The 10,381-nt window shown below is 40.5% G+C and overlaps 1 protein-coding gene across 1 annotated transcript in view; it reads right to left on the bottom strand.

Moving 5' to 3' along the window:
* The window catches only part of LOC107685721 (forkhead box protein J3-like), a 146,773-nt gene that overhangs the window by 59,580 nt on the left and 76,812 nt on the right, over window positions 1–10,381 (bottom strand). The window contains exon 2 of the mRNA XM_016482418.1: window positions 5,894–6,332. Within this exon, the coding sequence (XP_016337904.1) occupies window positions 5,894–6,214 (321 nt within the window). The 5' untranslated portion in view covers window positions 6,215–6,332. The remainder of the gene's footprint in view (window positions 1–5,893; window positions 6,333–10,381) is intronic.

The raw sequence follows: 10,381 nt of genomic DNA, 5'->3' as shown, positions 1-10,381 counted from the left end.
TGAGCATTGCGAATCACGCGTATGGCCATGATAAGCGCTGAATGAATGACAGGCTTTCTGTTGTAACATCACGCAAGGTAAATAAGGGTGACACCTAGTGGAGAAGACTAATGATAAGAGTCACGTTAATCAGGACTCTCAGAGCAGCTGGAGATGACATTCGTGTTCATATCATCATATAGTGAGACGGCAGAAGCTGAAAACACTGCGAGCGTCATCCGCACTTTAGTATGTGTGTAGTAAACAAAACAGTGCGCCGCGCCATCTGCCATTCATTCATTGCGCCTTATGCGTTATATCAAATGCTTCCGCAGATTTATAGTATTACTATAGCATTTCACCGGAGCATTGCGAATCACGCGTATGGCCATGATAAGTGATGAATGAATGATAGGCTTTCTGTTGTAACACAAGGTAAATAAGGGTGACATCTAGTGGAGAAGACTAATGATAAGGTTCACGTTAATCAGATCTTGTTTTAAATGTGCTGAAATAAATCCCGGAAAAGATCGATTTGCGGCTTTTGAGAATCGATATCGAATCAATGTCATTTAAAAAAACGATTAATCAAAAAATCGAATTTTTTTTTGCCCAGCCCTAGTTACACGGCTACAGCAGTACTGGTTAACATGATTCAAGACATCAGTCTCTTCCAAAAGCATTACTAAAGTCTACTCCGTGCTTTGCGAGGTGTAGCGAGTGCCCTCTCTGCCAGCTCCACCTAGTGAGCCACTACGCTTTTTGTCCACCTACTCTGTGTGAGCAGCGGGGTACGAGTGGGATGGGGCATGGTGAGACTGGTGGGCAGGAGCTTCCTGACACGGGAGCCAGCCACACAGCAGGATCAAACTGGCTACGGCATGAATCACCACCACTCCCACCACCAACACAGCCACTTCTGCTGCTGCCACAATTAAAAACACAGAGAGGCAGCAAACTAAATATATGCAACAACACAGGCCTAATAACTGCGCACTAGATTTTCAAATCTGACGTACTGTAAGGTCAATGTATTTTTAGAAGTCGGGGGAAAAAAACATACAGACAACTCTTTATCAATATGTATCTTACCATTTGAATAATTTAATATCAGGAGGACATTTAAAAATGAAATGCCCGACCGCGTAATGATCCTGGCTGGAGGATTAGACTGAAAATCAGAGCGCGCTGAAGCAATTTTACATCTTAATATTCCAAACCCTGCACACCAAGCCTGAGTCGAGAGATATGACGAGTGCAATACCTGTGCTTCCACATTTAAATAAAAGCAAGGGAAGCTGGGATTTGGGTGGTTTAGTTACTTAAGAGATAATGTTCCCAGCTCGCAAGTAAATAACGCCCTTGAGGGGTGAAGCAGTCCCCCAAATCACTTATTAGGGAAAAAAACGGTCAATCGCCCCTGGCTTCCATTATTATGTTGGCTGCCCAACAACGGGTGCAACCTTTGATCTGTTTAGGTTGGTGAGCATTTGCATTTCATAATGAGATCAAAGAAGAAGGTCCGGACACTCCACAAGTGCCAACAGCGTTTTTAAACAGGGCAAGGCTCAAACTCAGCAACCGCATTTATCCATTAGCGCAGGCCGAAACAGCTTTGGAGCATCAACGGCTACGGCATTTGTGATGAATTAAGCATTTGCACACTTTTTCGCCTGCATGCAGGTGTGGAAACAGGAGAATATCATGCCGGTAGCAATGGAAGAGATTCAAGAACAAACATTTCAAGCATATTTAAACTGGTTAGGATGCTTGGAATTTCCGGCCGCGCTTCAGACGAGCCGTCTCCAGCACAATGAGATTCATACGGTAGGTTTGAAAGTGGGTAGAGCGATGACCTGAAAAGTCACCCGGCCTTCCCGAAGCACTGTTGGTAAATCATCAGGGAGCAATTAGACGAGAAAGTGCCAGAACCACATTGTGTATTCTGAGGAGCAGCTGCCGTGGCAAAGCCATCATAAGCAGGCCGCGCTGTCACATCTGTTAGCGCCGCACGTTTTCTGAGTGCCTGATCAGATTATGGTCTGCTCTGTGGCCGGATTACAAACCTGTTGTATAAACAGAGATTGAAAATTCTTGGAGGATAACAAGAGCTTTCGCGTGGCTCAGGTCCTCCATAATCCTCTAACATCCATACATTTAATGATTTTAAACTGAGGTTTAGCCTGGTTGCACTCCGCTACAAGCTTCTATTTAAGTGCTCTGAGGTCAAACGGGATGAGGATGCTGGAACGCACAGATCAGGTGGGTTGCGATGGCTTTCGCTTCACCAGAAGCATCGGTGTCAAATTCATAAATTCAGAAGGTGACCGGGTGCTAAGCATTTTGACAGCATTAAACATCTCATCAGTGACAAGTGGGTTTGACTGGGAACAGTGAGCCTCTCAAACCAATAGACGGCAAATTAATCTCATTTGCTCTTTCACTCTTTTCACTGAGGTATCTTGAACGCAGATAACTTGGGATTATGAGAACTGGACAAAGACGAGTGTATTATGTAAGGGCTTTCAAAAGGGATGGAGGATGATTTCTTTTGGTGACAGTCAAAGCAATATCTTGAATCTGTGTAGCAGCTACATAACTGAACACCACCCTGCTGTTCCGAGGCAGTAATACTGGATTGTTTGATACAAATTATATACAAGAATAAAGTAAGTTACAAAAAAACACTACACTATGGATTTCAAAACTACTTTGGTCGATACAATATATATATATGTTGTTCTCAGTCTGTTTAAAGTGAATGTAAACAGGTGTGATAAAATTAAATTAAAGGTTTATAAATTGAAGCCAATAACTAAAACACCCCTTTGCACACCTGAAAGGCTGCTGGTAGCCATTAGTACAAACACTACCGTTCAAAAGTTTGAGGTCGGAATTAATTTTTACATTTTTTCGAAAGAAGTCTCATATGCTCACCAAGGTTACATTTATTTGATAAAAAATACAGTAATATTATGAAATACTAAAAAATATATATATAATTTTTTATGCAAAGACTTTTTATTTTAATATATTTTAAAATGTAATTTTAAAAAGTGTGATGTTAAAGCTGAATTTTCAGCACCCATTAACCCAGTCTTCAGTGTCACACAATCCTTCAGAAAACATTCTAATATGCTGATTTGGCACCCAATAAACATAACTGTTATTATCAAGCTGTTAATATGCGATACATTTTCAAATGGCCATTTATTTGAATTATAAATCTTTTGTAATATTAAAAATGTCTAGTGTCACTTGATCAATGTGATGTGTTCTTGAGGAATAAAAGAAAAAAATTATTTCTTTAAAAAAAAAAAAACAAGTAAAATCATAATTACCCCCAACCTTTTAACCAGTAGTGTATAGGAATAGAAGTCCCACACACTACGATAGCTTATAAAAATCCAAAGAGTCCCCTTACAAAGCCAATGACAGTGTGAAAAAAGAAAAGTTACTTTAAAAGGGAAATAATTGTTCAATTCCACATCGTGGTGAGTTATATTATATAGATTAATTTAAAGAAAAAAATAAAAATAGCTAGGCGTGGGGGGGACATGAGCGGTTAGTAAAATTCTGCATTTCACCAGCCACTGTGGCTTGTCGGCAAAAAAAGTTAATTTCTAACCCTGGCGACAACCCTACTCTACAGTAACAGGTTTCATAATGCAGAGACAGAATGTGCTAAAATTCATCTCAAGCTGCATATCTATCTCCCCTAATACTGTATTAATATTTTTTGACCTTGATGAATTATCTATTCTTACTGACAGCACTTATTGATATTTCTTAAAAGCGTTGGCTAATGGAGTTCTATTGAGATGACTAAATGAGTTGCCGCCGCCTGGATTAGCCTGGTCTCATCTCTCTGGCACAGCTAGAATTATCATAGAGAACAGACGTGTGCGTGCGCTGGGTCGTAAATTCCTGCTGCCGACATCTCAGGGGGGGTGTGGAGAGATGGAGGGCGATGACTGCACACAGACCTACATTCACCCCAGCCACGCTTGGCATATGTGCAAATGCACAAATATAGCAGCGCGCACTTCAGAGACAAAGGATCTCTCTAAAATAATAGTCGATGGCGGTCGGAGTGAGATTCACGCTCTTTCATCTATTAAAAGAAACACTTGTATCGCTGTTATACAATTCTTAACACCAGCTCCATAGATCTGTTTTCCCATCAGTGCATGCTCTTCCGCCTATGAGATGCTTCTGTGCTGCGATATCCTGAAAGCCATTTTCCACATCACACAGGCATAGTGCCTCAGCCTGTCTCGCATCTAAATGCAAGCACTTTCACAGACTGACCAGCATGCCTTTGAGTTCAGCTATATCTTCAACTTAAATTTATGTAAATAAAAAAGCAATAGAACTGTATCCAATTATCTAACTTTTCATTACTCTGCTTAAACCAACACTAACACACTACAGAATGCATATTTGGCCCAGTGTAAACTGACATACAGCTAGATCCCCAAAATAATAGCTGTAATAATGCATGATATAGAAATGGAACGTGGCAATTAGCAGCCATCATTGAGAACAGTGGTGGGTCGCCTCTTTCCACGAGGCTTTTGAAAAAAGGCTACATTCCAGCAAAATGGAAAGCCTACTCACGGTAAACGTGTCAGGGCAGCAACCTTGTACAGCGATTTCAGTAAATTCAGTGAAAAACGCAGAAATCCATTTATGTCATCTGTCCACCGTGTAAAATGTGTACGTGGGGGGGGGGTGCCAAGAAAAAAAAGCAATTTAACTTGGAGCCATCTTCCCAGGTACCACGGACAAAGTGTGAATAAAAAGGTTCCTTTTAAATGAGTAAAAGCACCACGTTGACCCTCAAACTCACCTCATATCTGCAAATACAAATCTTTTCAGCGGAAATAGCATTACGCTTCTGAAGGGAAGAAAACTTTAGGTAATAGGATTGATAAACATGCAAAAACGCTCCTGCTCTATAATCCAGACAACAATGGGGTGGAAGTGTAGAGAGCCACATGTTTGATTTGTTATTTTGATTATAGTTATCAAATAAAACCTGCATCTATAAACATATTTTAAGATGATTTTTAAACTTACAAAATCATGTGTTGTTCTCATATCTACACTGACATAAATATCCGTTTTACAGCACAGCAAAAGAGGGTGGTGGGTGTGAAAATATGCTCACCAACAGATAGACACACACGCACGCACGCACGCACGCACAGGGTCACGTCTCGCACGGATATGAACCACATACATCTTGTCTGCCTGCAATAAAGCTGTGCTACCGATTCTATTGCCAATAAATGTCAACTGATTGGAAAGCTCATTCTAATATCAATTTCCATCTCCGCTTTTTAAAAGGCAATCAGCACGGCTTCATCTCTGTATATCATATGCTCCTTGAGATGGTGACACAGCAATGGCTCTCTCCAACATAATGGACTTCTATCAAGGCATCTGGCATGAATAATACAAGCCATGAAAGGCAGTTTTTTTCCCTCATCTATGGCCTGCGTGGCTGGATCTGGCTGGGTGAATATCAACACACTTCCTTCTCACACTTGTGTCTGCAAAAAGAGTCTTTATTTTCTTGTGTCTAGAGAGACAAGATACTGTGTCAAATATTAATGGTCATAAACAGATCTGAATGGTGCTTTGCAAAATAGCAGCGTGGCTGTTTCTTTGATATTTTCGCAACATTCCTTGGCGAGGAAAGGAAGAAAAAAAAGCCTTGACAGCATAAGAAATGAGAATAATTTCACACATTAACCTTGGCAGTCTCCTCTGACTAAATTCAGGGCTGATTCGGTACACTGATTGAATTTAAGTGGAGGGACGTCACTCGTGTGCATGCAAATGTCTCTGACGGGCAGAAAGCAAATAATGACAAATTAACTGACGCTTACAGCGCATCGCCTCTTACCTTCCACCCGCTGCCGGCTTCCCTGTAATAGGGGAAATTGTCACAGATCCACTGGTAGATCTCGCTCAGTGTCATTTTCTTCTTTGGCGAGCTGTTGATGGCGAACGTGATGAGGCTGGCGTAGCTGTACGGTGGTTTGCCGTCCTTGTGCTGCTGCACCTCTTCCTGGTCCAGTGTGGTGTTGGGGTCCAGCAGAGCACTCTTCTTAGCCATGCCCGGCCCGTGAGTGCTCTGGGCATCCGATTTCTGAATGGCCGCTCGCATGGTCAGCTGTGGCAGCCAGTCCATGGAGGTCAAGCTGCTCTCCAGCTCCGACGTCATGGTGGCAGGTCGAGTGGCGGCAACGGCGGCGGCGAAGGAGGGGTGATGATCCGGTGCGGCGAGAATGCAGGGGCTCCCTCAGATCACGGTTTTTGTCGGCGTCACTCAAAAACAAAACCTGCGGAGAAGAGCGAGAGAGGGGATCATTATATTGCCCGACACTGTCAGGATATGAGCGATCACTTCTGAAGCGTGCCGACACTTCAACAGTTAGAACCACTCCAGCTGGAACCAATGTCATTTTAATTAGCACATTCAAACAGGCAGCGTTTCTCTTTGGAGAGAAGCTCCAGAACAGACACTGATATGCAGACAAAAAAAAAAGTAAAAAAAAAACAAAAAACACTGAGCTGCACAGACTGGCCAAGCCGTCTGGCCCACCTCCTACCTCCGGCCTGCACCCTGCAGCTGACTCACACAACTGTAATCTGAGCCGCAAACTGAGTAAATGCTGCGGAATTGTTTTCACAACTGCCAGCCAAATGGGGGAACGGTTCACAAAGAATTCCAATTCTCCTAAGGGTAGCATAACCCTTTCTTTCTCCCTCTACCCTTCCCCCTCTCCATGTATCTCCGTTGTAAACAGGCCTCGGTGTCGTCGTCATGCGGCATGGTCTCTTATTCCTGTCTGCGGCTGCACCCTACACCCAACAAACAACGTTGTGTTTTAGGCACGCTGCCCTCTCTGGCTTAAAATAGTAGCAAAAGCGTAAGGCCCGTCCCGTCACATAGGTACATGGTCAGGCGGCATAATCCATCTGCACTTTGCATAGAACGTCTTATCGTGAAAATGACAACACATCTGGAAGGCACCAGGGGAGGGAATATCCCACATATTATTCAGACGAACCTCGGTTTAAAAATACCTCCCCTGTTCTCTCGGGAACCTCATTGAAATTCATCTAGAATGGCAGAAAGCGAGCACGAGCCTCTGAAATCTGATGAATGAGATGTCTGTGAGGCCAGTGCTATGACAGACACTCTTTTTTTTAATTATTCGGTCATTACCATAAAGGTGAGTCATGACCCTCTAATTTAAAAGATTTTTTCCAGCGCAAGGATGAGACACTCTGATCCAGCTGTATGAAGTGCAAACTTAAAATTCTAATTTAGCATCCTCGCCATTCACGTGCAGGAAATGAGCGCCTTTGGGCATTGCTAATTAAATTAAACCAAATCTATGCGCAGTGGACTCCTCAATTTCTCATGCATCTGATCTGATTTTCACATAGATTGCAGAAATAAACTGCACTGACAAACTGAAACCTCTGCATGTTGCAACTATCAGGCAACCACCCCAAAAGCAATGCCAGGCAGACAGCAGCAAAATAAATGTGAAAAGTAAGGCAACCATCCATCCATGTACTGATAATATAAATAGCCTGAACATGCTTTTGGATAAAACTGTCTACCAAATGCATAAATGTAAATGAAAGGTTAGCCAGTGTCTGAAGGTTTTCAGAGTCACAATATCAACACTGATATCAAAAGTCTCTACAAAAGGGTAGATGGCATTAATTAATATTCTGTGGTGACACAGTAATATCACCTAAAATTATTTTAAACAGAATTTTACTTATTTTTTCATAACGAATGCAACTTTTATGACTTCAATTTATACTACCTGAGAACCATTTAAAATGAAATAGTGAAAGCAAAAACATGGTGACAAATGGTAGTATTTTTATTTTTTTATTATAAAAAAAAACATTAAATTCAAAATACATTTTAACCCAAACACTTGACGTTGATTCAGACAAAAAAAAAAATCAGCTCATGGATATGTTGGATAACAACAGGAGAATTTGCACACTTTGCCCTCATCAAATATGAGCATCTATGCATTTGAAAGAATAAAGACTACACAAGAATCACCAAAGCTAACTAACTGTAGCAGGTAAAACTGTGGGCAGCAGAGTTGGAATCACTCCGAAAAACTTTGAAATATTGATCAAAATAAAGGAGTTGGATATCAAAAACAAAAGCATCAGATAAAGCAGCAACAAAATAACTGATGCAAAGTTCAAAACTTTCATATCAAGTTTCATCTAAAAAAAAGTCTGATTTTGATGCAACGATGCTAATATACTTCAGGGTGAACTTTTAAAACACTTATAATAGTTCTTAATAGCAAAACAGCTGATTAAATGTTCATTTGGACTTGGGATAAATATTTTATTATTCGTGAGGCTGTTCATGCCAAATGTGCATACTGCACAATGTATTTTAAGGTTTTGACTAATAAACTAATACAGTACAAAAATGGCAAATGATGCACACTGAATGAGGCATTCTGTGAACTTAATATTCACATCACCATCCCACAAACCACAGAAGTATCCATGCAAAAATTCTGAATGATGAAATCTACAGATAAAGGTTCAAGTCTTAAGCATCACCTACTTGCCACAGGGCTGTTGCCATGCTGACTCCATGCACATCACCCAGTAATGCACTGCTCTCAGGAGCACTGCTGTGGTAATTAGCACACCTCTGCAGTGCCAGGCAGTAAAATGCAGTCTGCATCTCCACTCATTAACAGTGGCACCTGTATAGACGACTCCGTTACAGACCCGCGCTGCAGAGGAGCATAAAAAGGGATATGGCTGGTGGCCATTACGCACACATTCAGTCAGGCAGTTCACTCTACTAAAGTCAGTAACTCCCTGGGAACTGATTTCAACAAATGCATGTCATTGCTTTGAATTAAAAGAATTCTTCTGAAAACAATTAGTTTGAGCCAAAATGATATACCATTTGATACTAGAGCTGCAGAATATAAATATTTTTACGATGACAATTCTGCATTGACGCATAAACACAAAATTAAATAGGCCTATCATATGTGTGTACTGTTTTGTTGTAAATAAAGTAGGCTACTCTTATTATATATTTAAAAAGTTGCATATGTCCTTAGGAAGCAAAGCACTTGTGACTGATGTTTTGGTTTTTACTGAGGGTACTGCAGGACGTGCTTAATGTTAAACAGTTATTAAGAACAATAAGCCACAAAAAAGATCTCAATGCATTACTTGCACTGCCTGATGCACTTGAAGTGCAAATGCACAGAAAGCCGCCTCTCTCAGACAGCATGTGATCCTTCAGTTCTCTTTAGTGGCATATTGTGCTTGAACAGTCAGACAGACAAATAATTATTTCAAAATATCTGTCTAGGTAAGTATTCAGGTAAGCACAATTGGTTATGTCTTAAGTGAACAGAAACAGTTGAGGGAAAAATCTGATGCAGTGTTTCCCACAGACTTACACTCTATTTGTGGCAGCACTTCCCCCGGGGGAAATATAGGATATAAAACAGCTGACGGGCTGACTGATTGAAAATGCAAATTCATTCTCTGCCAGCAGGAGGCGCTTCAGGAGCTGCAGAAACAGCGGTTTCCCCGGTAACAGCTGTAAACAAAGCAGGGATGCGCTCATAAATGCTGCTTTATCAGGCATTATAGGAAAGATTAAATGAAAATGACATCGAAACTTTTCTAAAGACAGTCAGTTCCCTTCAAAATACATTCATATTAAAAAACACCCGTGCCGCATTTGGACTTTGAAACGTGCAGTGCTCATGTTTATTCAACAAAGTCAAAGCCTTTTGGAAAATCTATTTGTGGCGGTCAGTTTTGTTATTGTGGTGGGCCGCCACAAATAAACCAATAGGGATGTAACGATTCACTCAACTCACGATTCGATTCGATTCACGATTTATTTATTTTTTTTACAAAATGAGATTTAAGACAAATTATAAATTAAATGTGTCCTTTTATTATTGCTTGGACAAAATGCTGCACATTTATTTGTCAAATTGAAATATAACTCTATAATAATATACTAATATAGCACTTGCATATTATTGCTCTTTTGTTGGTTTTGATTGCTTCTATTGTCCTCAAGTCGCTTTGGATAAAAGTGTCTGCTAAATGACAAAATTTAAATATAATATAAATGTAAATAACAAAACTAAATAGAAATTTTAAAACAAGCCCCAAATCAAATAAATAAGTAACACAAATAAAATAAATCTCTTCATATAAACAAAAGGCTTTGTCTGTGCTCTTTCCATTTAAAATTATAGGCAACCTGCATTTTAATCATGATCCAAACAAAGATGCTGCATACATGCAACATGAGCAGTTTTTAATCTAAATTACATTGTAT

Source organism: Sinocyclocheilus anshuiensis, unplaced genomic scaffold, assembly GCF_001515605.1.
Source record: "Sinocyclocheilus anshuiensis isolate Anshui unplaced genomic scaffold, SAMN03320099.WGS_v1.1 scaffold257, whole genome shotgun sequence".
Classification (NCBI taxonomy): Eukaryota; Metazoa; Chordata; class Actinopteri; order Cypriniformes; family Cyprinidae; genus Sinocyclocheilus; species Sinocyclocheilus anshuiensis.
Note: the sequence above shows the minus strand (reverse complement) of the source record. Positions and strands in the feature narration are given on the sequence as shown.